Source organism: Xenopus laevis, chromosome 7L (assembly GCF_017654675.1).
Source record: "Xenopus laevis strain J_2021 chromosome 7L, Xenopus_laevis_v10.1, whole genome shotgun sequence".
NCBI lineage: Eukaryota > Metazoa > Chordata > Amphibia > Anura > Pipidae > Xenopus > Xenopus laevis.
In genome coordinates, this window is record NC_054383.1 from 116,229,212 (window position 1) to 116,257,024 (window position 27,813).

The 27,813-nt window shown below is 42.0% G+C and overlaps 1 protein-coding gene across 3 annotated transcripts; it reads left to right on the forward strand.

Annotated features, from left to right (window-relative positions):
• Positions 1 to 9,887: 9,887 nt before the first annotated feature.
• rcn3.L (reticulocalbin 3 L homeolog) lies at positions 9,888 to 24,534 on the forward strand. Of its 3 annotated transcripts, none has more exons than XM_018224535.2 (7): positions 9,888 to 10,037; positions 10,647 to 10,879; positions 15,386 to 15,594; positions 18,998 to 19,176; positions 20,182 to 20,242; positions 21,935 to 22,134; positions 22,755 to 24,405. In XM_018224535.2, the coding sequence occupies exons 2-7, from the start codon at positions 10,656 to 10,658 to the stop codon at positions 22,860 to 22,862; spliced, it is 981 nt and encodes a 326-aa protein (XP_018080024.1). In that variant the 5' UTR covers positions 9,888 to 10,037; positions 10,647 to 10,655; the 3' UTR covers positions 22,863 to 24,405.
• The last annotated feature ends 3,279 nt before the right edge of the window (positions 24,535 to 27,813 follow it).

Consider the following 27,813-nt stretch of genomic DNA (forward strand, 5'->3'; position numbering starts at 1 on the left):
TAACCTATTTCAATAAGTATACAACAATTTTTTTGCACATGTTCCCATTTCACTCATTTTTTTAAACATTCATTTTGTGCCTAAAGCCTTCATTGTTCTGCACTGCCTCCTGCTGGTCACCAGTTCACCATTCAGTCTTGTGTGCAGAGAGAGCAGAGACACAGAGATGATGTGCGGGGCAGTGGTTTATATTGATATATGGCTAAAGCTCGTCACACACATTCAGATTTTATTCGTCGTATGGTGAATGTTCAGAAATCGATTGTACGATCCATATATATATATACGATCGTACCACGATCTAAAACAAACATTCAGATTTAAACTGTAGGATTAAAGTAGGAAACATAACAAATCAGACAAAGTTCTGGCCATTTAAATGACAGACAACAATTGGAGGAAAATCTCAGCAACAGTCACTCATTGATATCGTCAATGCGATACAGGCAAACATATTATAGTTATCTGACAGAAATCTCCTAAACTGTCAGATCGACTAAACGGCCAATCTCCATGGTACGAACATTATCCGGGTGATTTTTCAGAACACACGCAGCCGAAAATAATACAAAACGTTGTCTTTGTGTATGGCCAGTTTTATACTGATAAATGATCAAAATCTGATCTGAGCAAAGTGGAAGTGATCTGGTCAGTATGGCCAGATGTGAACCTGCTCATTCTTCCAGTGATCTGCTGGTTTAGCTGGAGACCAATCAAAAGTCTCTCTAATAAACCTGTAAAATTCCATCTGTTGTCAAATTGTACTTTCTTTGTTTGACTCCAAAGCCGACAAGCAGATCATTGTAGTTATGATTTTTAGGGCAAGGCCAGACTTGGCGTTTTTACGTTGCATTTTTAGAAAAGCTCCGTTGGGCGTAAATACGCAGAAACTGCACTTCCACTGAAACTAATGGAAAATGCACTATGGCACTTCTCACAGGGCGCTTGCAAGCTGAAATCCGCTAGTACATCAAGAAACTACCAAATCAATAGACTTTATGGGATCTGCAAGTTTGAAACCACACTTTACGTAAATATGCAGCGTATTTTAAATATGGTGTCCAAATTCTCGCAAGATAAATGACGCATATACGGTTTTATGGCCGGTGACGTAATTACGTTGCATTCCGATGATCATTCCTTCTACATTTTGCAGGTAAATAGTTTCTTCTATTTCTAAATAGCTTTTTTATTTTCTATTTCCAGCCAGCGGAATTATGGGGAACGAGAACAATGAGAAGTGCATGTTGGGAAAAGAAACCTACGTGCTGAAAAACGCATGAAAAACGCATGTTGACGGTCGTGTGTGGTTTCAGTGGCGTATTTACACCCGACGGAGTTTTTTTAAAAACGCAACGTAAAAACTCCATGTCTGGCTTTGCCCTAACTGGACATGTTTGGAAAGAAATGCTTCGTTCCTGCTTAAATTATTCTGCATTCAGTAAGATTCCTCCAGTAAAGGGGACAGAGCTGAGCAAGACGGCATAAGAATTTGCACAAAGATTCCCTGGCGGAGGTAAAACACAATTTCTGACTTTCTCTGCGACAACCTAATATGTGCTCGGTGTAATGGGCCAGCGCTGCTTCTAGCCTTTGGAGACACATAACCTTAATACAGCACTGACAATATTTTTCATTGTTGTCTCCAAATGAGTTTCCTCGCACCAGCACTTTCATATTTCATTAGGTTATGCCGCTGACAGGCCCTTGATTTGGCTAATTGAGTTTCCAGATGACCGGCTTGCCTGACACCCACAATCAGTCCATGGATTTGCTTTCGTAGCCCATTCCTGTGTATAAATGGAGCTCAGTGCTGCCTCCAGGTGGTTGTGAGTTATATGGATCTGCTCTAAAACTGTAGCACATCGTTTTATCTTACTTTTTTGGGGTTTACTAAACAAACATCTTCCAAGAATAATGATATAACAAGCGTCATAGCATATGCCACTGCTAGTGCTCCCCCTAGAGGAGGGGACCTGCCAACTAGGCAGAATAGGGCAATAATTTCTGATGCCAACCAGCGCTGGATTTAGTGGGCGGCTCCTAGAGGCCACAAGGTCCTAGCGCCTGCCCGCATACCCCCTCCCGCGAGTGCACATGCGCACCTACAGTGGATCGCTGGGGAGTTGTGCTCCCCAGTGCACCTCGTAAAGTAGCTGGGTGGCCCCTAATATTTTGCCATCCTAGGCCCGGGCCTTTGTGACCTCGCCACAATTTCGGGCCTGATGCCAACATGGGATGGTGCCACCCAGAAGCCTAACAGGTAATAAATTAACACATTATCTGCAGCTCCTACGCTTTAAAGGGGTTGTTTACCTTTAAATTAACTTTCAGTATGATGTAGAGAGTGATATATTGAGACAATTTGTAATTGGCTTTAATTTTTTTATTATTTGTGCTTTTTGAGTTATTTAGCTTTTTATTCAGCAGCTCAATATCAATGTCAGCAATCTGGTTGCTAGGCTCCAAATGACCCCAACAACCATTCACTGATTTGAATAAGAGAGGGCCTAACTAAAAAGACGAGTAATAAAAAGTAGCAATAACAATACACCTGTAGCCTTGCAGAGCATTTATTTTTAGATGGGGTCAGTGACCCCCATTTGAAAGCTGGAAAGAGTCAGACAAAAAAGGCAAATAATTCAAAAACTATAAAAAAATAAATAATGAAGACTACTTAAAAAGTTGCTTAGAATTAGCCAATCTATAACATACTAAAAATTAAAGGAAAACTATAACCAACATGAATACTTGAGCAACAAGTTTATATGAAATTAAGTGGCATATTAAAGAATGTTATCAAACTGGAATACATATTTAAAGGGCATGTAAAGTCTAAAATAGAATAAGGCTAGAAATGCTGTATTTTGTATACTAAATATAAACATGAACTTACTGCACCACAAGCCTAATCAAACAAATGATTTATGCTTTCAAAGTTGGCCACAGGGGGGGTCACCATCTTGTAACTTTGTTAAACATCTTTGCAAGACTAAGACAAAGTGCACATGCTCAGTGTGGTCTGGGCTGCTTAGGGATCGTCATAAACAAAGCTGCTTGAGTTCTGCATGGCTGGGAAGTAAGGCGGGGGCTCCCCCTGCTGTTCATAAGTATGATTGTTTCCCTGCAGAGCAGTTAGGGACCATCTGACAATTCTTATCCACAGCAGTAAATGAAGGGAGAATTTCACTGCATACAGTCAGGTTTCTTATAAAAACGGTACACATTTTTTGATTAAAATATATTAGAGATAGGTTTCTTTTTCATTAAAGAAAGTAAAAGTGGGATTTTATTTTTGCCTTTACATATCCTTTAAGTAAATATTGCCCTTTTACATCTCTTGCCTTGAGCCACCATTTCGTGATGGTCTGTGTGCTGCCTCAGAGATCACCTGACCAGAAATACTGCAGCTCTAACTGTAACAGGAAGAAGTGTGGAAGCAAAAGACATAACTCTGTCTGTTAATTGGCTCATGTGACCTAACATGTATGGTTTGTTGATATGTTTGTGTGCACCGTGAATCATACAATCCCAGGGGGCGGCCCTTATCTTTTAAAATGGCAATTTTCTATTTATGATTACCCAATGGCACATACTACTAAAAAAGTATATCATTATGAAAATTGTTTATTTACATAAAGCAGGATTTTACATATGAGCTGTTTTATGCTCTTTTTACAGAGACCTACATTGTCTAAATTTTCTTTAACTTGAATGTACTGCATCTGGGGGCTCACATGAGTGTATTAACAGAGACACCGTCTAGTGGATGTGAGTATCCCAAATATTAAGCCAGTCACTGGGGACAATATACTATTGGGGCAAAATTCACATGTTGAGAACTTGCACAACGTTACTTCTATTGACCTATGAGCTTGTATGCTGACAAAGAGAGAAACTATATTGCAAGCAAACTCCAACCACCAGCAGCTGTGGCCACCTGGGAGTTGTAGTTCAATAACAGTGTATGACCCCCAGAATAGGGATCTTTGGGCTAAGCTTTAGCTTTAAAGGAAAAGTCAACCCAAAACACAATGTTTTGCCTAATAAAAGGAAACATAATTCTAAGCAGCTTTGCAATATACATTCATTGCAATTTGGATATATAATGTTATTAAAAGCAGTGTCTGTCCCTTTCTATTCTCTGTCCTGATGCCTCAGACTGTTGATACAATATAAGACAAGGCAGCTGATTAACAGACCTGTCTGCTGGGGAACTAAGACTTTTGTTTAAAAAGTAACAACCAGGAGTTAAGCAAATGCTGCTTTCAATTGCAATCGTTTTTGCAAATAACTTTAAAAGCGCTGACAATTTTGAATAAATCTATATTGGAGAGTTGCTTAGAATTATGTTTTCTTTTATTAGGCAAATTTTTATTTTGGGGTTGACTTTTCCTTTAAGTGCCATTGTAGACTTTCTCCCATATGCACCAATCTATTCTTCTCCCCTTGTTTGTTTGTTCCCTCTCGCCCTCCCGACCTGTCACCTCGTTTCTACTAATTATTGCAATAAATATGCTGTGAAATTAAGATAGGGCCAATCAGTAAGGATATCCTCCTCATGAGTGCTCCTGTGCGCTCCGGCCAACGAGAGGCGGCACAATTTCACAACTTATCACAGGCTTCAGCCACCGAAACCTAATGGGTGTCACTTCCATCTCCACTGGCCCAAAAAGGGCAAAATCTGGAGTGCGCTGAAGCACAAAGCTCTGTCCTCTCCCTGTCACACGCTACTGCGCTCTGCTCTTCCCAATCCCACAAGAAAGTACAGTTTAGAAAGGCTTCAATGGCCCCTGGGTATGTGCCGCTGCTTCGATCAGGATATCTCTGCCAATGCAGGTCTGTGCCGGATCTACATTTCCATGCATCTGAATCCAGGACTAACAACATCACTGCGGTGTATTCGGGGCAGGACACAGAGACCAGGGGAAATTCTAACAAATATATTTTATTATCACAGGGTCCTGTTTTGTTTGCTGTTTGGCCCAAAACATGTTCCGTGGCCTCCGACAGAAAATAATGGGATTTTGCTAGGTCTAAGCTGGGGAACACATTTTCAATCGAAAAGGATAAATTTGGAGCATACAAAAGGGTAATGGAATAGTTTTATTCAAAAGGATTGTTGTTCACCTTTGAGTTAACTTTTAGTATGATGTAGAGAGTGATATTCTGAGACAATTTGCAACTGGTTTTCCTTTTTTATTATTTGTGGTTTTTGAGTTATTTAGCTTTTTATTCAGCAGCTCTCCAGTTTGCAATTTCAGGAATCTGGTTGCTAAGGTCCAAGCGATCACAGCAACCGTGCCTTGATTTGAATAAGAGACTGGAATATGAATAGGAGAGGCCTGAATAGAAAGATGAGTAATAAAAAGAAGCAATAACTATAATTTGTAGCCTGACAGAGCATTCATTTTTTAAGATGGGGTCGGCGACCCCCATTTGAAAGCTGGAAAGAGTCCGAGTATTAAAAATTATTAAAAGACTATAAATAAAATAATAATAAATAGTGATGGGTGAATTTATTCACCAGGTGCAAATTATTTTGACGCCGGTGACAATTCCGATGCTCTTTGCGAATTTCACTAAATTTTCCAAGAACCGAAACGGGACAAATTCGCCTGTCACTGATAACAAAGACCAGTTACAGTTGCTTAAAATTTGCCATTCTATGACATATTAAGAGTTCCATAAACCGGACTGACCCAATAGTAGTGATCTTTTTTAAAAATTGGGATGCCAGAGTTTTTTTTTTTTCAATAAGGGGATTTTTTTTTTTATTGCTTCAGCTGGTGGGCTCTAGATATCCGGTTCTATGGTGGGCCCTTGGTGTCCCAGTTCAGCACTTCCCAAAAAAAAGGCTAAGGTTCCATAACTGTCAGTATTTCTGGAAACTTTTGTAATCTCATTGATGCCCTGAGAACAAATTGTCTGATCACCTGATTGGTGAAGGTGCCAGACAAACAGATATAACCATTACATAGAAATAGAATATTTTCACCTTATGGAGTTACTGGCAAATGTAAAGGTTTTCTACCATAAAAATGACAAAAGTGCCCTCTAGTGTTCACTCTCAAAATACTTGGCCTGTAAGCTTCCAAATTCTTTTTGAATAGAAACATTCCCGTTTTGTAGCTTTTATGGCCAACACATGTTTGCTGGGGAAGAAATAAAAAGATGGATCTCCTGTAGCCAAGACTCCAATTTCCACAATATATTGCATGTTCTATAACATTTCTGAGCAGAAGAAGAAGAACAGAAATCTGCAAGGCATTGTGGGAACTGGAGTCTTGGCTGTGATCTTGATTATTTATAAAATAACATTAAAATTAATAAAATGTGCATTTGGAATGTTGCTTAGAATAATTTTTTTTAATGTAAACAACAAAAAAGCCATTTTGGGTAGACCTCCCCTTTAAAGTGGTGGTTAACTTTTAGTATGTTATAGAATGGCTAATTCTAAGCAACATTTCAATTGGCCTTCATTTGTCTTTTTTTAATTAATTATTTGCCTTCTTCTTTTGACTCTTTCCAGCTTTCAATAAATTGTCACTGACCCAATCTAAAAAAACAAATGCACTGTAAGGCTGCAAATCTATTGTTATTGCTGCTTTTTATTACTCGTTTTTCTATTTAGTCCTCTCCTATTCATATTCCAGTCTCTTATTCAGATCAGGGCATGGTTGCTAGGGTAATTTGGACCCAAGCAACCAGATTGCTGAGATTGCAAATTGGAGAGCAGCTGAATAAAAAGCTAAATAAACCTAAAAACCACAAATAATAAAAAATGAAAACCAATTGCAAATTATCTCAGAATATCACACTCTACGTCATACTAAAAATTAATTTAAAGACGTAATTTGCAAGAAAGCTAATCCAGTAATTTTTCCCATGATGCTTGCTAAACCATTAGGGCAGAGACACATGGTCAGATTTGGGGATATTATTTGCCCGGCGACAATCTCCTCTTCTTTGGGGCGGCTAATCTCCCCGAACTGCCTTCCCACCAGATAGAATGTAAATCACAGACGGGATGGCACTCACAAGGAAACTTCGGGCGACTTTGGAAAACGAAACGCTCGAGTGCCATCCCGTCGGCTATTTACACTCTAGCCAGCGGGAAGGCAGGGGAAGGCAGTTCGGGGAGATTAGTCACCCCAAAGAAGAGGAGATTTGTCGCCGGGCAACTAATCTCCCCAAATCTGACTGTGTGTCTCTGACCTAAGGTACAGCTATTAGATCTGTTATCTGGCATCCTTATATCCAGAACTCTCCAAAACTGTGATGCAGGGAAGCCAGTGAGCCGTCCCTGTTGTGCATCAGGCCCTGTTACTTTTCAGTAAGGGAAGGTGAGCAGTGAGATAACAGCAGGGTGGTTCTTGCTGATGAATGGGGAATGTGTTGGGATTGACTCTGTTTGCTCTTGTTGACAGTGATATTGTTTGATCTTCTCAAGAGAGCGCAATATTGGCTGAGAAATCTGATCTGATGCAGTGGGACTTGTGTTTATTACCCCAAAATAAGGTCAACAATGCATACCCCCCAACAGTCGCGCTTTTCGCAGGACAGTCCCAATTTTTACAGCTCAGCCCGCAGTCCCCGTTTCTTATTGAAATGTCCTGAGTTTCTGTTTGATCTCCTGCACTGAACAGCCAAAAAACATACAAAGTTTCTAAGGCTATGGGCACACAGGTTGATGTCAGGCTGCGTATTTTTACAGGCTGAGAGAAGCAGATCTGCTCAGCGCCCCAACTCTATTGATTTGAATCAGATCAGCCTGTGTGTGGTCACCCAAATACTGACCTCAGCTTCAGCTCCGCTGTGTGTGACCACACACAGGCTGATCGGATTCAAATCAATGGAGCAGGGGCGCTGAGCAGATCTGCTTCTCTCAGCCTTTAAAAATACGCAGCCTGACAACAGCAACTAACAACAGCCTGTGTGCCCGTAGCCTAAAACTTAATTAAACAAGAGAAGGCCCGGGCCTAGGGCGGCAGGAATTTAGGGGGCAGTATGCGCCCAACTGCACCAACACTGAAAAAAAATTGAAAATGTATGCGAATAAAAGGGAGAGGACGGGGCAATGAACATCAGCGGGCCTAGGGGTGTCCACTATGTAAATCCGGCCCTGAACAAGAGGCTTTTTGGCAGAGAGCACACTATACTCAGCACCTGTACTTAGATACAATTGTTTACTATTTAAGATCAGCAGGTCTCATGGGAGAACTAAGATTTACAGCTTAAAGGGCAATTCACTTTCATTAGCAAAACTGTAATAATACATAAAACATGGCCCTAAAACCCCCTGTAGGGGGGCCTAGGAAGTATTGGGGCCCCATGAGGCCCTAATTCATATACAGTTTCAATAAATATTGGTAAACAAGTAAATCTCTAGACATATTGGGGGCATAAAGGAAAACTATACCCCCAAAATGAATACTTGAACAACAGAACCATCCTACGGAATCCTACGATCCCAGGGGACGGCCCTTATTTTTTTAAAATGGCAATTTTCTATTTATGATTACCCAATGGCACATACTACTAAAAAAGTATATTATTATGAAAATGGTTCATTTACATGAAGCAGGGTTTTACATATGAGCTGTTTTATGCAATATCTTTTTCTAGAGACCTACATTGTTTAAGGGGTAACAAAGGAGAACTAAACCCTAAGAATAGGGCTAAAAATGCCATTTTATATACTGAACGTATTGCACCAGCCTAAAGTTTCAGCTTGTCAATAGCAGCAATGATCCAGGACTTCAAACTTGTCACAGGGGGTCACCATCTTGGAAAGTGTCTGTGACACTCACATGCTCAGTGGGCTCTGAGCAGCTGTTGAGAAGCTAAGCTTAGGGGTCGTCACTAATTATCAAACAGAAGACGAGGTTGGTCTGTAATATAAGCTGATTCTACAGGGCTGATTATTAAATTCTGATGCTAGTTGCACTGGTTTCTGATTTGACATGTAGTAATTATCTGTATTAATCACGAATCAGCCTTATATTGTGACATTTCTATTCTATGTATATTGTGAGTGGGTCCCTAAGCTCAGTAAGTGACAGCAGCACAGAGCATGTGAAGTAAATCAGCAGAAAAGAGGATCGGGAGCTACTGGGGCATCTTTGGAGACACAGATCTTTACTGCTAAAGGGTTGTGGTTGCCTTGGGCTTGTACAGATGCCCCAAACATAATGTACAACATTTCTACCTACTTCTTTAGTTAAGCTTTAGTTCTCCTTTAAGAAGTAGGTGCAGCTACAGACGCAAAGTGTTAATGAAACTCTGGAGCTACCGCCAGTCAGGAGGTGGCAGTAGCTCTAGGGTTCCCTGAGTTCCCTGCATCAATCGCTGCAGCGCCTAAAGAATTGGGTGCCCACATCACTCACATGCGGAAAGGACATCAGGCAGACTTCAAAAACAACTGCAACCATTTGCAATAGAGTGCATGTACAGTTGCATCTGTTTTGGCGAATCAGACGCAACTGCAGTAGACGCAGCGCACATGCACCGAGCCTAGAGTAGAATTCTATTCTCAGAATGCAAATAGGGGGAGGCAAAAAAATACTGATATGTGAGCCTGCAATTTTATCACTATGCTTTCTTTTTAATACTTCTGTTTTTATTCAGGCCCTCTCTTATTCATATTCCAGTATTTCATTGAATGGACCGACCAGGTCATTGCTGCAATTCCAATGCAATTCCAAACTAGAGAGTTGCTGAGTACAAAGCGAAATCACTTAAAATCCCTTTCCTGCCCAATATTAGCAGGTTACACTGCCACGTTAACATTCTGGAATCTTCACAGCTCCCCCCCCAGGCCCTTCCCAGGGTGGGAAAAATCCACAGGCCCACCCAGCAGGGCTGTACTAAGTTTACTGCAGCCTGAGAGAAGTAACAGAAATGCGACTGGGGGTGGGGCTAGGATTGGTTTGGCAAAGTTTTGGGCCCCGCCCCTGGAATGTGCATTTTTTAAAGGAGCCGTGTGGCAAACATAAGTGTATCATTGAGCTTGGATGGTGAGGAGACTGCTGTAGGTAAGGGCTGCATGGGGGACTGGCATGGGATGTGAGTCTGTCTGTTGGGGGTTTATGGGCATGGGATATTAGTAGAATAGCTGATTGGCACAGACATGCAGCAGGAGGGCACCCCACTAATGTCCATAATGGGTAAACGTTGCCCCTTCCCAAGTAAACGGCAGTGGTTTTGAAAGGGAAACAATATCTTTATGAATAGAGCTTTTAATGCCTGAGAACTTGCACATTCACTGTATGAATCAATTTTTGTTAACATGTGTGGGAGCTGCCATATTGATTTTGTCCCTTGTACTCCAACGTGGCAGTTATGTGAATGAGGTCTGCACAGAAGCATCACAGGCTGTTCTTGCTGTACTGAGCAGGAGTTGCTCCAGACTGGTGGTTATAGAGAGCCAAGGCTCTGTTATTTATTTTTAGTAGACGCTGAACTACATTTCCCAGTGTCCCTCCTTCAACCAAAAGCCTTCAGGGCTGGTTGAGCCAATTGCCTTTATTTATGTGTAAAGGCAACAGGTGTGAGCTCCCTGTGTGATGGCAGCTGTCCTCATTATGCTTTAATGTGAGGTAGAGTTTCTTTCTAATTGCCCCTCTCCAATGTGTTTCCTGCAGGTCGCCACCATGAGATCCCTGCCTGTGTTCCTGCTTGTGACCCTCTGTGCCTCCTGGGTAATGGGGATACCGACCAAAGACAAGAAGGACCGTGTCCATCACAGTAAGGACCTCAGTGACCACGAGCATGATGACCATAAGGGTTTCCAGTACGACCATGAGGCCTTTCTAGGCAAGGAAGAAGCCAGGACCTTTGATCAGCTCACCCCGGAAGAGAGCCAACACAGACTGGGGTAAGGAACCGGGTCCTAAATGATTTCTTCCCAGGGATGCGCTGAACGGACGGGTGGGTTTCTTTAAAGGGATGTTCAGAGCTCCACCTACAGACATCTCCTTGCATAGGTGTATACATTAGGCCCCTGACTGTTTTTTTTATTTTTATGACTGTACCCCCAAGAAATACCCCCCATAAATGCTCTCTGTGTTGCTACGGGTAAATGTAACCACAGACTTGTGGCACAGTTTTATGCATCCAAACAAGGGTTGATACCTGCCAAAAAGTGACTTTTTTGTTTGGGTACAGCAGTTGGGCAAATGAAATCCATTACTGGAACCATGGTATTGATATTCTGTATAAGGCAGAAGGGGTGCCCGATGTCCTGGGCGGCACTTGGTTAAAAAAAAATCCTATACTTTCAGCACTACAGCAGCCCGGAAGTTGTGATGCACATATAAGTAATAATGAGTCTGTGCATGTATAAAATGCACCTAATTGGAGCCAACGTAAGCACCAATGGTATGCTCAGCTTTTATTTGCTCTGGGCATTTAACTATATGTCTGTGCTACCCTGAACCCCCAGCATGTGATGCTTATAATGCCTCTTGATGCTAAACATGATCGTTCAAGTATTGGACAGTTGCAGGAGACAGGGTTGCCTGGGGCCAGGACTAGGAATAGGCAGAAGAGGCATGTGACTAATGCAGTGGGACTGAGTACATACCTCTTCTGCCTACTGTTCCCTAGTTTAGGCCCATCTAAAGTCAGAATTCAGTGCACACTGGTGCAGGCACAAGATTGGGTGTGTGCATATCATCATCATTATCATTTATTTATATAGTGCTGTCAAGATACGCAGTGCTTTAGCACATCTCAAATAAAGCAAAGTGTGCAGTTGTGGAAGCTGCTTGCCTTGGGCACCCCCAATCCTAGGTTCAGTACAGACCTGAACTAGATAGCCTTGCGCCCTACCCCCCCTTGCGTCTCAAGTACCTTCCCTGTATCCCAGTTGCCTCCATCCCACAGGCTCAGTTGAATCTTTTATCTCCTATTTTACCCAGGCACTAAGGTTGCACAGCAAGAGACATCCCCAGAACTAAGCAGAGCGTTCCCTTGCTATACAGGGTGTCGGCCGGAGTAAAACAGCAGCTAAATGATGCCCCTAGGCTTGTAGGATGGAGGCAAGCAGGGGCATGAGTTTACCAAGAGCAACATGGTGCCCTTCTAATAATCCACCTCCAGCTCCCCCCCCCCCCATTTGATCTCTTTCTTTCTATAGAGAGGCATTTATTTTTCTGATGATTATTCATTGGGATTTTAAATGTAGAAATAAAGGCAGATATTGGGGGGTGACGTGTAGGTATTTCCTGCCACACGTCCAATAGGAGGATCCAACCCTGGGGCAGTTGTTCCGGCACTGGAGTTCTGTGTTGGAGACTGGTTATTGCTCACAGATTTAGCAGTATAATACTACTACTACTTACTAAGTGCTGACTCAGTTGTGTTTCTAGGGGTTTGTATATGAATTAGGGCCTCTATACCTCCTGGCAGCCGCAGGGTCTGCTTCCTCTGTAGTTACATAAGAACAGAGGAAGCCTTTTGTCTTTTACACTCCTAACAGTTCTCTATCCCTATCGTTTACCCAGAAATAATTAGCATTGAGATGCAAGTAAGCTATTTCCAATACAGTTGCTTGTACAGTTGTGCAAACTTTTTTTTTTTTTACCATTCAACCATTGCTAACAAAAGTAAATACAGATCCCCCCCCCCACACTTTTTTTTTTTCTCCAATGCACTGGGGTGTAACAGGAGCCACAATTGCGAGTCAGTGCTCTCACCCCCAGGAGCAGCACCACCCCTGTCACTTTCAGGCAGCAGCAAACTTGGTACAGCCCAACTGGGTGGGACTGTGTACTTTTCCCACCCTGGGAAGGGCCCCGGTGGGGGGGGGCTCTGAAGATTCCAGATGCTAACGTGGCAGTCACCGCTGGTGGGTGGGATACAAAAAAGAAGCAGCATCAAAAGGGCACATTCTACTTGTTGCCTATATTTGGGGATTTCAGTCCGGCCATCCCAGTGTAAGAGATGATGTTCTCCGTTATGCTTTTGTTTCCCTTTATGGTGCACACGCGCTTTTACATTTAAAAGGGAGGTAAAGCCGAAAAAAAATGTAATTTAATGAAGAAAAGGTTCTTCTAGCCATTTTTCCTTTTATGCTTTTGTTTTGAAGTTGTTTGCAAATGTAAGTGCAACTAGAAAGCAGTGTCTGCCTGTCCCTTTCTTTGGATTTGGCTTCTGCTACATTGCTTCAGTTCAGTTAGGAAGGAACCGCCAGGGCATTATATAATATATAATATCATTTATAATAATGCCGACATGAAAGGGGGCTGCCATAACTGATTTTTTTTTATTATATAAAAGCAGGCTCTCTAGATAACATTGTAAGCATGCCGTGTGCATTTCCAGTCTGTGATCTTGAGCTCCGGGTGTAGGTTAAAGGAAGCATCACACTGACAAACTTTCACTGGTGCAGAACCAGCTCCGGCACATCGGCTCTGGATGACTGGGTGACTCTAAGGGCAGAGACACATGCTCAGATTTGGGGAGATTAGTTGCCCAGCGACAAATCTCTTCTTCTTCGGGGCGACTAATCTCCCCGAACTGTCTCCCACCGGCGGGATGGCACTCAGAGCGATTTGTTTTTCGAAGTTTCCACATCCGGCAACTTCGGAAAACTAAACGCACTGATTGCATCCCGTCAGCGACAAATCTCCTCTTCTTCAGGGCGACTAATCTCCCCGAACTGTCTCCCACCAGCGGGATGGCACTTGGAGCGATTTGTTTTTTGAAGTTTCCACATGAGGCAACTTCGGAAAACTAAACGCACTGATTGCCATCCCGTCTGCAATTTACATTCTAGTCGGCGGGAGGCCGTTCGCCCCGAAGAAGAGGAGATTTGTCGCTGGGCAACTAATCTCCCCAAATCTGAGCGTGTGTCTCTGCCCTAAGGGTAAGGCCACACGAGGAGATTCGGGGAGTTTTTGTCGCCTGGCGACTAATCGCCTCCTCTTTTGCGCGACTATCTCCCCGAATTGCCTCAGCGTTTTTCCCCATAGGCTACAATGCAAAGTCGTCTGCGCTAATGCACACGCGGCGATGCCTTTTTTAATAGTCGCCCAAAGTTGCCTCAGTGAGGCAACTTCAGCTGAAGGTTCATCGCATGGATATTCATGTTTCCATATATGTATAACCTTGCCAAGTGCTGCACAAGAAAGGGTGCCCAAACCTGAAATGTTTTAAATGGGTGAGTCACCTTTGCTTTAACATTTAGTAGGATGTAAACACTGAAAGTCTGTGGGAATTTGCAATTGGTCTTTATTTATTTATTTATTTTTGTGAATTTTGCGTTCTCTAGCTTTCTGTTCAGCAATCCTTTTGGTTTGGAATTTCTGGTTTCTAGGGTCCATTCACACCAGACCAAGATTTGAATGAAATAGGAATAGGAGAGGGGCTGAATGGAGAAGTAACAAAGATCCAAATTAGAGGAAGGCCATATCCCATAGGCTCCAATTTAAACAAATAAATAATTATCTTTTTTAAAAATGATTTCCTCACTCTGTAATACTCTGTAAAACGTACCTTGTACTTGATCCCAACTAAGATATACTGACTCTGTATTTGAGGCAAAACAGACCTATTGGGTTTAATTATGAAAAAATGTTTACATTTTTTAAGTAGAGTTAAAGTATGGCGATCCAAATTATGGAAAGCTCTACGAAGACCTACAAATGTATTGTTATTACTCGTTTTGCTATTCGGGCCTCTCCTATTCAAATTCCAGTCTCTTATTCAAATCAATGCATGGCTGCTAGGGTACTTTGGATGCTAGCAACCAGATTGCTGAATTTGAGAGCTGCTGAATAAAAAGCTCAAAAAACACAATTAATAAAAAAATGAAATCCGATTGCAAATTGTCTCAGGATATCACTCTCTACATCAGTGAACCCCAACCAGTAGCTCGTGAGCAACATGTTACTCTCTACTTGGATGTTGCTCTCGGTGTCCTCAAAGCAGGGGCTTATTTTTGAATTCCAGGCTTGGAAGCAAATTTTGCATAAGAATTAAGTATAGTGCCAAACAGAGTCTCTTGTAGGCTGCCAGTCGGCATAGGGGCTACTAAATAGCCAATCACAGCACTTATTCAGCACCCCAGGGGACTTTTTCATGCTTGTGTTGCTCCCCAACTCTTTTTACATTTGAATATGGCTCTCGGGTAAAAAAAGGTTGGGGACCTGTGCTCTACATCATAGTAAAAGTTAATTTAAAGTGAACAATCCCATTAATGAAGGTGATAGCTGAACCATGAGTGTCTGTCTCTTGGGCTTTTCCAGCCCTGCCTTAAGCCTTCCCAAGAGATTGTTTCTTTATTAGCATTCTCCCTCCCACTGCTCAATGCAAGAGCTGGAGTCCCACCAGCCGCTGTAGAACTTTGAGCCTACAGAACCATTTTGATTCATTGCAGGAAGATAATTGATCAAATGGACAAAGACAAGGACACATATATCACATCACATGAACTCTTTGCCTGGATAAAGTATGTGGGTAGGCGCTGGAACGTAGAAGATTCAGAGAAACAGGGGAGAAAGTTTGATGCCAACAAGGATGGGATGATCTCTTGGGACGAGTATGCTAAGGGGGTATATGGACACCTGCTAGGCAAAGAAATCAAAGGTGAGAGATTATTTTATTTCGGATTGGTGCCCTAATCTGCCACTTTGTCTATCTCCCCCATTATTCCCTCAGGAAAATAGTAGATAAAATAGACAGAGATAAGGATGGCTTTGTGACCGAAGTGGAGCTGAAGGATTGGATTAAGCACACCCAGAACCGCTACATCTATGAGAATGTCAACAAGCACTGGGCAGATTATGATCAAAATAAAGACGACATGATCTCATGGGAGGAATACAAGAACACCAGCTACGGCTACATCCCAGGTAAGAGAATGAGGCCAAAGCCTGGGAGAGAAGAGGCAAGAACAGGAATTCTCTGTACTCTGGTGTTTGGGAAGTCCCAGAAGAACCAGAGTCCCAGGGAGCACCTGTCCTTGTCTCCTGCTAATACTTGTAGCTCGACATAAAATGCACTGCATGGCCGCTGCTGAAAAAACTAACTCGCATGACAAAGTCAGTTGGGAGTTTTGTTATGAATTACCATTGATGGCCCCATGCAGGTATCTCTGGTTATTCACTGGCTACTTATTGGTACAGCAAGAGCAGCATTTGACTGCTGGGGGGAACTCAGGGAAGATGGATCCCTGTGATATTATTATTTTAGGCCTGTCCATGCCCACCTATGCACCATTATACCCCAAACACTCCTGCAATTAGCCCAATCCCTCCACAAGACTCCACTCCCAGCTACAAAATCTGACCTTTACAACTCTCTGCCACGGGGCCCTTAAAGGAACCGTAACACAGAAAAATAGTGTTTTAAAGTAATGAAAATATAATGTACTGTTGCCCTGCACTGGCTACACAGCAGCTTATTTATATAAACTACAGTAAAGTTTCTGAAGCATGCACGCCAGATTTGGGCAACAGAACATTAAATTGCCATTCCTTTAAAACACTTTTATTTTTTGGTGTTACTGTTCCTTTAATTGATCGAAGCAAAAATGACGCCCATAGACTCCAATGGGTAAAAAAAAATGTGCATCAAAAAACATTTGTCGTCCATAGACTTCAATGCATTTTGCCAAATTTTTGCTGTTTTGCGAATTTTCGGTTAAGCGAACTGGCTCAGATTCGCCCATCACTATTCGCCCCCCTGTATCCCACATTAACCCTGATTTCCCTTGATTGGAAATGTCTCCTTCAGCATTAGCCAACAACCATCTCGTTGACATTCGGGAACTCCTGGCCATCTGTTATTTCTAGTGCACTTTATACATTCTTCCCTCAATAACCCGAAGTGCAAGCTTAATGCATTTATCACCCATTGCTATGGAAATAAGGCCCCTGGGCATAGTTATTGGTGCATTTCTCTAGTACAGAGAGTCTCTACCACTGATTATAGAATGTCAGCTCTGTGACCTTCCACTATAATACCCATAAAAGGGTTTCTTGACCTTAATTGAAATTTTAGCATTATGTAGAGAGTTTAATTCTGAGACAATTTGCAATTAGTTTTCTTCTTTTTTTTATTGTTATTTAGCTTTTTATTCAGCAGTTTGCAATTTCAGCCATCGGGTTGCTATGGTCCAAATTCCCCTAGCAACCATGCATATTTGAATAAGAGACTGGAATATGAATAGGAGAGGTCTGAATAGAAAGATGAGTAATACAAAGTAGCAACAACAATAGATTTGTAGCCTTACAGAGCATTTGTTTTTAGATGGGGTCAGCGACCCTCATTTGAAGGCTGGAAAGAGTCAGAAAAGGAAGGCAAATAATTAAAATTTGCTAAAAAAAAATTTATAGTGAAGATGAATTGACAATTTTATAACATACTAGAAGTTAATTTAAACGTGAACCACCCCTTTAATGGCGGGTATTGGAATTGGCTACTCAAACTGAAATACTGGGGTCCCAGATGAGTTTGATTTTGTGATGTGGGCAGTTTGATTCAGGCCTTGGTTTACTGCGGTGCTGTTAAGACCAGTTGCATGTTTATCATATCACGCTCTCACAGTTTTGGCTTCTATTCTCTTAACCTGCTATTCACTGCACGATCCTGTATGGAAAGAAACCATCCCTTTCTGTTTTGCAGCTCCAATTCCTGTGCTTTCTATTACACCGAGGCTGTGCCACATTCACCTGTTGTTAAACTACAACTCACACTTGGCACACTATCCTCTCCTAAGAGTCTGTACATGTGGAAGCTTTGTCACCAGGCCCGGACTGGCAATCTGTGGGTTCTGGCAAATGCCAGAGGGGCTGCTATAAGGTGCCATAGAAAGTCAGTATTTAGTGGGCTGGTGGGGCTGTTTGGGCCTCTATGTGGGCTGTTTGGGCCTCTGTGTACCTGAAATGGCAGGGCCTATTTTAATTCTCAGTCCGGACCTGTTTGTCACACACCTGTGTCTGTGCATTGAGTTTTAGGGATGCACCGAATCCACTATTTTGGATTCGACTGAACCCCCGAATCCTTCATGAAATATTCTGCTGAATACCGAAACCTGAATTAGGGATGGGAAGGGGAAAACATTTTTTACTTCCTTGTTTGGTGACAAAGTCACGCGCTTTCCCTCCCGGCCCCTAATTTACATATGCCAATTAGGCTTCGGTTTGGCCGGGCAGAAGTATTCGGCGAATTGGAATCATGCTGAAAAAGGCAGAGTCCTGGATTTGGTGCATCCCTATTGAGTACAAACCTTGGTTTTGGGGGAAGATTTATATTTCCTTTCATTACTAACCATATTTACTACTGTGTACTAACATTTCTTATTGGTTTTTTCTGTAGCAGAGTCTCACTGCACTTGTCTACTAGTCCTGGATGTCTTCAGTGCCTTAGAGCAGACCTAGGGCAGCTGTTAAATTCGTCATTGATAGGCTGATTTGACCAGATATAATACGAATTGGCCCATCAGTAGGATTAAGGTGGCCATAGACGCACAGATAATATATTACAAAACAAATTTTCGTACGATATTCAGTGTGTGTATGGTGGGATAAGAGCCGACCGATGTCGACAGAAAACTTGAATATTGATCGGCTCGTCGATTGGGCTGGATGGTAAATTTTGATTGGGTGTCTTTGAAGGGACCCAAACATCGACTATTGTTAGTGCTGAATTGTCAGATACAGGTCAATTCTATTGTTTCAATCTGTATAACCGACGATTCAGCTCTACACGTGTGTATTGAAATGAACCATCTTTCTTGAAAAGATGGTAATTGTTACATCTATGGCCACCTTTACCCCCCAACCTACTGACCAATTGCATCATAAATGTTCTTATGAATTCATTCTGATTTTTTTTTATCCTTTGGGACTAGTTCTGTTGATATTGCCCAGCTTCATCCACTTCCATGAAGGATAAGGCTGGAAGGCTGCCGATGGGAGCTCCAGTTCAGCAACATCTGTCATGAAACTGCTATAAAGTATTTACTGTTTGTGCTGGGGTGTTCCAGGGGAAGAATTCTATGACGTGGCAGATAAGGATAAGGAGCGCTACAGAAAGATGATGCAGAGGGATGAGCGGCGGTTCAAGGTGGCAGATAAAGATGGTGATCTGATTGCCACCCGGGATGAGTTTACCGCGTTTCTGCACCCAGAGGAATATGGCTACATGCAGGATATTGTCATAACAGTGAGTGACCTCTTATGCCTTTGTCAGTGGCCCAATTGCACCAATCTAAACATTAGCCCTACAGCTATGACAGTAAATTAGATCACTGAGCAGAAGTGTGGCCCCAGTCTGTTCTATTTTGGATAATGATAATGGCCACTCATAGGGCTAGTGTCCAGAACCGTTTATTTGGGAGGACCCCCCCCACCCAATAAGTGGGTTACCAGCTTTCACTGATGCCAGTATAAGCCTAAATTCCGCTTCAATACGCAGTGGCGTAACTACCGGGGGAGCAGGGGGTGCAATTGGACCAGGGCCCACACCCCCACAGGGACCCCCGGCAGCTCACCCGCCATTCTGGGCATACGGAGGGGAGTGGGGGGCATGGCTGCACTCTAGTTACGTTACTGGCAATAAGTGACCCCTACTGAAATTTTCATGGCATAAAGACAGCCACGGAAGGCCCACAGCACTCTAGGAATTAAAGGGGTTGTTCACTTTTGAGTTATCTTTTAGTATGATGTAGAGTGATATTCCGAGACAATTTGCAATTGGTTTTCATTTTTTATTATTTGTAGTTTTTCAGTTATTTAGCTTTTTATTCAGCAGCTCTCCAGTTTGCAATTTAAGCAATCTGGTAACTAGGGTCCAAATGATCCTAGCAACCATGCCAGTAACGTAACTAGAGGGGGCCGGGTCCTGGTGCGGGACATACAGCCAGGACCCCCAGCCCCCTCCATTTTTTTGCCCAGAATCAGCGGTGTGTGAGCTGCCGGGGGGCCCTGAGGGGGTGCGGGCCCTGGCCCATGGGGTCAGTGACCCTCATTTAAAAAGCTGGAAAGAGTCAGAAGAAAAAGGCAAATAATTAAATAAACTATAAAAAAGTGAAGGCCAATTGAAAAGTGGCTTAGAATTAGCAATTCTATAACATACTAAAATTTAACTTAAAGGTGAATCATCTCTTTAAAGTTCCAAAAGCCTTGGCGCTGCAGCGTTTTGACTGTACATTAATTTTTGTGTTTTCAGGAAACCATTGAGGACATTGATAAGAATGGCGACGGCACTGTGGATGTGAATGAGTATATAGGTAAGGACTGGAAGAAGGAAAAAACTTAAAGCTCTTATGGTCTCCATTGTTGTAGTGTCATTAATAGGCCACTCCAGTACAATTATTTAAAACGAAAAAAACAATATACTGTATATAAATGGGGCATGTGAGCAGGGGACGCCCTTGTATTCCGCTGCCACAACAGAAAGTGCTTATAGGCCAAATACATGAGCGCTGTACATGCTGCCTGGGAGTTCGGTTAGCACAAATATGTTAAACACATCTCACAGTAGTCAAAATTAAGTTAAAGTCACTAACTCCCCCCCAGTACAATGATGGACTGGCCCACCACAATATAAGGAAATCTCCCAGTGGGCCCTTCTGCTGACCCAATGGATTGGCCTTATTTGGCCATACAACTCACCCAGTATATAACATGGTCCAGGAGCATCAACCGCTAACCCTCAAAAAGGGGCTGACCACAAAAATGGGGATTCTTCAGGCACTCCAAAAGCACTAGGTCACCAAAAATAAGTTAAAAACAAAAAAACTTTATTTGAACATCTCTGTTGCCTATGGTCATTCCTGATTTATTTATCAGAACAAAGAGACTAGATGGAAGTATGTAAATAGAAGAGACTAGGCTCCCAGCGCCCCAGTCCAATACTGCTCCAATACAAGTATGGGACTTGTTATCCAGAATGCTTGAGAACTGGGATTTTCAGGATAATGGATCTTTCTGTAATTTGGATCTTCGTGCCTTTATAGTCTACTAGAAAATCATGTAAACATTAAATAAACCCAATAGGTTGGTTTTGCTTCCAATAAGGATTAATTATATCTCAGTTGGGATCAAGTACAAGCTACTGTTTTATTATTACAGAGAAAAAGGAAATTTATTTTTTAAAAATAAAATTGATTCTATAGTAGGCCTTCCCGTAATTCAGAGCTTCCTGGATAACAGGTTTCTAGATAACGGACTCCACACCTGTATTACGTTTTGAGTAGGACCCTTACTTAATTTGCAAGAGGACACAGATATAAAAGGGCTAAACCCTAAAAATGAATATGGCTACAAATGTCATATTTTATATAGTGAACTTATTGCACCAGCCTAAAGTTTCAGCTTGTCAATAGCAGCAATGATCCAGGACTTCAAACTTGTCATAAGGGGTCACCATCTTGGAAAGTGTCTGTGACACTCACATGCTCAGTGGGCTCTGAGCAGCTGTTGAGAAGCTAAGCTTAGGGCTCGTCACTAATTATCCAGCAGAAAATCAGGTTGGTCTGTAATATAAGCTGATGCTACAGGGCTGATTATTAAATGCTGATGCTAATTGCACTAGTTTCTGAGCTGCCATGTAGTAATTATCTGTATTAATTACTAATCAGCCTTATATTGTGACATTTCTATTCTATGTGTACTGTATATTGTGAGTGGGTCCCTAAGCTCAGTAAGTGACAGCAGCACAGAGCATGTGCAGTGAATCAGCAGAAAAGAAGATGGGGAGCTACTGGGGCATCTTTGGAGACACAGAGCTTTACTGCTAAAGGGCTGTGGTTGCCTTGGCCTGGTACAGAAGCCCAAAACATAATGTACAACATTTCTACCTACTTCTTTAGTTAAACTTTAGTTTAGTTTAAGCTTTAGTTTAGTCCTTTAAGTTACCCTTTCGCACTGCACGTTCATGTAATTCAAGTGCCTCAAGCCTTTTCCCCCTCTGCATTTAGCTGATATGTACACCCCTGATAATGATGAACCAGAACCAGATTGGGTCAAGACCGAGCGCCAGCAGTTCACAGATTTCCGTGACGTAAACAAGGACGGCAAGATGGACCGAACAGAAATCAGCCAATGGATCCTCCCCCACGATTACGACCACGCTGACCTGGAAACCAAACACCTGATCTTCGAATCTGACAAAGACAAGGTGAGATTTGGGGCTAAAGAGGTAAAGTTTGGGGGTAGAGCTGATTCACATGTGAACCATAGCAACCGTGCACTGAATTGAATGAGACTGGAATATAAATAGAAGAGGAACTGAATAGAACGATAATAGTAATAAAAAGTGCACTAACGGCATGGCTATATCAGGGTAATTTGAACAATCGAATTACGATACGCCAAGGGGCTCCGACGGGTCGGTCGGTTAAAAATCGAACCTTCCTGATTGATATTGTGGCCAGATATCGATCGGGAAGACCCGTCGGAAACCCCCATACACGGACAGATAAGCTGTCAAATTGGTCCAAACGACCGATATCGGCAGCTTTATCTGCCCGTGTATGGCCACCATTACAGAGCATTTCTTTTTTTAGATGGGGTCAGTGACCCTCGTTTGAAAGCTGGAAATAGTCAGAAGAAAATGGCAAATAATTAAAAAAAAAACTATAAAAAATGAAGTCCAGTTGCCTAGAACTAGCATTTCTATAATGTCAGCAGCCTCATTAGTTCTGTATTGAGGCCCGAATTAAAAAGGGAAAGCTGTTTATAATATTATTATTATTATTATTATTATGGTTGGAACAATGGAGATCTCTTTCTTTACAGGACAGCAAACTGACCAAACGTGAGATCTTGGACAACTGGAACATGTTCGTCGGTAGCCAGGCGACAAACTATGGCGAAGACCTGACGCGGCGGCACGACGAATTCTGATGGACTTGTTTTCCTAGTCCCTACATCTCAGCATATTGCTGGCCTTCTATACCTTGTCTTGTGCCAGTGGAAACCAAGGGTCTCTGCCGCCATATTTATTTTTGTTTGAGGGTTTTTTTTTTTTATTTTTATGTCAAAAAGTTTTCCGTCAAAACCGATTAGAGATGTGAAAGGCCCAGGAATCTTAACGACGATGGCAATGGGGTTGGTGTGGTCATACAGAGGTGTGTGTGTATATATATATATATATCTCTCTATCTCTATCCCTACATTGTAAAAGGCAAAACAGACCACTTGTGGGCAGAGCGATTCCTATATACGCCATTCCTAACTCCATAGCAACACTACGGCCCAACAGTCTTGCGGGTGGTGGGTATTGGGATAACATTGAGAACTCTGATAGTAGTCTTAATTATTTAACGAGTTGGTGGGCAAATTAGTATTAAAACAGCAAAGCATTAGTGAGCCATCCACAGAATCTACGGACGCTGGGTGGCTGCTGAGAGTTGTAGTTTAGCACTGCTGGACCTCATTACACATAAAAAGGGTGGGTGGGGGAGTAATATTGCAAAAATTCAGAGTTCTGTTCCTTACTGCACATTATCCTGGGCAGAGAATGCCGTGAAAGTGATACAAGCGCCATCTGGTGGCAAATCGGGAAAACTTTCATGTAAATCTGCACTGACCAGTTGGTGCCCCCCAACTTATAGGAAGGTCTCCCTTTGCACCTCAATGTCAGAGTGGTCAGTTTGCATCAAGGGTTTTTATTGGTGGAGGGGTCACTAAGCACCTCCTGTGTTGGGGGGGGGGGGGGCTGTTTTAGGCCAGTGCCATGAATTCTACGGCAGGTGGCACATAAAGGGTTAACGCACAAGTGATTACAGTGTTATGTGGGCATCAAGTCTTACAGTCTAACTTGCCGCAATTCATTTTATAAAGTGTCGTTTTAATTATTTGCCTCCCTCTGCGGATTCATTCCATCTGTCAGATAGGGGGTCACTGTACTTGGCAGCTACAAAACCATTGCTAAGGCTTCAATGTCCTTTTTATTCCTTATCGTTTCATTCAGTCCCTCTCCTTTTCATCTTCCAGAGAGGGGCTAAAATGTCTGGAGAGCAGGTGAACAAAAAAGCTTAGTTGTTTGAAATCCTTAAAAATGAAGACTAATTGCAAATTGTCTCAGAATCTCTGCATAATACTAAAAGTAATTTTCATGGTGACCTACCCATTGCAAGTGTAGGGGATATGCATTCCAGTAGTAACTATAGGGCCCAGCAGCTACAAGTGTCATATAATCACCAATCGTCCAATAACTAAGGGGGGCTGGTGGTGGTATGATTTTTTTAATATTTTTTTTTGTTTGCTTTTTTATTTGAACCACAGGAAGTAAAATTGTGCATTTACCCTCAACCAAAAGTCCCATTTCTTATTAAAAGTACATCTTTCATTAAAAAAAAACACTAAGGACTCCGCTACACTGATGTTTCGCTGCCCTGTGCCGTCACCAGTGAAAGGGACACCTGCCTGTTCCAACTGTCAGGCAGTAGCTATAGGAGCACCAGTGAAGCAGAGTCTCTCCTCAGGTCACACCACTGCACTTTTAGCCATTTGGAATTCTATGTGTTTGATGCTTTTGTACACGAAACATCCAATAAAAATGTAAAAAAAAAAAGAAGATACGGAGTGTTCAGATATGTTTTACTGCTTCTTGGGGAGATCTGGTCTTGGGTAATGAATCGTATGCAAATAGCCTGGAATACAGGTTTTTATAACTTTTTTTTTTATAATGGAACCCAAATACAGGCCTGAATTTGTGGAAAGACCACCAAGGCCCAGGTTTAGGGCGGCATGCTGCTCAACCACACCCACATTGGTTCAGAAACACTGGGGGTGAGCAGGAGAAACAATAGTTTTTAAAGGAAAACGATACCCCTCAAACAATGTAGGTCTCTATAAAAAGATATTGCATAAAACAGCTCATATGTAAAACCCTGCTTCATGTAAATAAACCATTATCATAATAATATACCTTTTTAGTAGTATGTGCCATTGGGTAATCATAAATAGAAAATTGCCATTTTAAAAAATAAGGGCCGCCCCCTGGGATCATATGATTCACAGTGCACACAAACATGCCAATAAACCATACTTGATAGGTCACATGAGCCAATTAACAGACAGAGTTGTGTCTTTTGCTTCAACACTTCTTCCTGTTACAGTTAGAGTTGTAGTATTTCTGGTCAGGTGATCTCTGAGGCAGCACACAGACCATCACAAAATGGTGGTTCAAGGCAAGAGATGTAAAAGGACAATATTTACTTAAATATATAGACCAGTTTGGTAAGATTCTTTAATATGCCACTTGATATGATGTAAACTATCTGTTGCTTAATTATTCATTTTGGGGGTATAGTTTTCCTTTAAATAAGCTTTAGAGAAGTCTACTTAAGATACCCACCACCAGAAATCCCCTCCCCATTCCACCCTAATGAGGAAAGCCAATTATAAAAGTACACCCCTTTGTCCATATTGACCCCCTCCCCACACCCTCATTAATCCCAATAACACCCAATGGATAGCTTTGTCTCTGTCCAACTTGGCTTCCATTCCCCTCCACCAAACCAAAATATCCACATCCCACACCCCCCTCCCAAAAGATAAAGAAGACCCCCAAACCCAAAACAAGGCCATAATAATAAACGCAAAGGCTTGAAAAACTAAAAAAAAGGCAGAATCATGTTCTTGAAATAAAAATATGACAAACAGAAATACTGAAAGAAACTCCCTATAGAAAAAAAACTGCCATGGGCCGAAGGCTACAACGTAAATCCCCTCCATAATGCAGAGGTGTAGCAGGAGCGAGCCATATATATACCAGAACTCTCCCATCATAGATTTAACAGGAGTCACATCCCAACCTAAAGTATTACGACATCACCCGTACAATAAGACGGTACTTACAGTATATACTGTGATCAGGTACATCGTCTCATGGTCGTGCTGTCTGGCTGAAACACCATAGGAGGGATCCTATTGCCTAGAAGATGTATTAGATCTCACTCTATTAAATTCACCAGACATCATGTCTCTCTACATGCAGAATTTGTGCAAAAGGCAGTTATTTTGTTAGATTTTATTTGTACTGGAATCCGTCATTTGAGTGAGTTCTGATACATCTGCTAGGAAAGGAAGCCCCTCCTATAAGATATATTGGATCTAACTGTCAATGACTATCTGACACCCAACTGTTGCATGAAGACAGAACGAGGAGAAACAGATGCTGAGAGAGGGATAGTGAAGATAAACTTGATTATTTCAGAAACCGTACCGAATTTTTAATTACTTATATTTAAAAAACTTCTTATTTCAGTATGATGTTTATATTCATTTTTCATAACAATTCCCCTTTAAACTTAATTTTCTACAGACTGTGCCCAACAAAAAATTGTAATGAACGTATATTGCAAAGTTACTTAGATTTATGTTTTATTAGGCTAAACATTATTTTTGGGTGGACATTAAAGGACCAGTAACATCAAAAAACATTTTTTTAAAAAATCAGAAAAAAAAACCCACCAACACAAATTAAACTTTAAAATCGCAAAGCCTTTATTTAGAAATAACTCACCAAAACTCTGCTTCTGCCCCTCTTCAGTAAAGGCGACGATCCATCGTGCGGCACTTGATTTCTCCTCCCTGGCTATCTCCTATAAGGAAGGCAAGGAGGAGAAATCTATTGCTTTCTGGAGAGGAGCGCAAGCGTAGTTTCGGTAAGTTATTTCTTAATAAAGACTTTGCGATTTTAAATTTTCATTTGTCTTGGTTTTTTTTTCAATGCATATTAGAATTTTTTTTACATTTTTTTGATGTTACTGGTCCTTTAAGCAGCTTCCAGTTGGTCTTCAGCACTGTTGTTGTGGGATTATTTCTCTTGCTATTTTCCTGCTCTAGAGGCTCACACAGAACATGATATGTCATGTCAGGTGGCTCTTCCCTTCTCACTAACTTCATTTTCAGTGAACATCACAAGACTTGCCTTTTTCACTAGCAGGTTTCTACCGACAGTGTCCGGGTATAGGATATGTGAATTTATACAACGGTACCTGCATTTTCATTGCTCATTCTTTAAAGAGAAATATTGTTCTGCACAATATTAGTGGGAAGACATTAAGCATATGACTGCCCCCAATTTACTATATCCTCCATTCACCTTCAATACTGAAACACAACTTTAGTTGCTATGGGATTGACATTCATAGTAATCACTACAAACCAGATTAGATTTAAATCTTTTATTGACAAAAGAACGTGTCTTTATACTCGGCAGCATTTCTCCCATCCCTTGAGAACTACCACCTGCTGTGAAGAAGATGGCGGGGGGGGGGGGATGGTCTGTAATTCCATTACATCATTTTGGGAAACAACAAATAAAGAAATGTCAGAAACTAAAAAAAGGTTTGATTTTCATTTGAAGGACAAAGTAATAAAAACACAGGGGGTGGGGATATGTTACCCCCCCCCCCCCCCCGTGTATTAAATTTTTTTTTTTTTTGCTGGACTGGCACTCCTAGATCCTGGGTATAGTAAAAAGTAAAATATTACCGCCCTACCCTACACAGTCCCCCTGCCCTCCTCCCCCCAGCCTAAGTGTTATCCCGGGCAAATGCCCTAACGTTTTCCTTACCCCTCGGTGCAGATTCAGGCATCGGAGTTCACGGGCGCCATCTTCAGCTGCTTCGGGAATCTTAGTAACGAGACCCGCGATTCGGCAATTTGCGTGAGTCGATGCATGTGCAGTTGTCGTGAATCAGAAAATTGCTCCAGCATTCCGGTCTCAATTCCGAAGATTTACGAAGAGAAGAAGATGGCGCCCGTGAACTCCGATGCCTGAATCTGCACAGAGGAGTAAGGAAAACATTAGAGGCATTTGCCCGGGGTAACACGGGGAGGA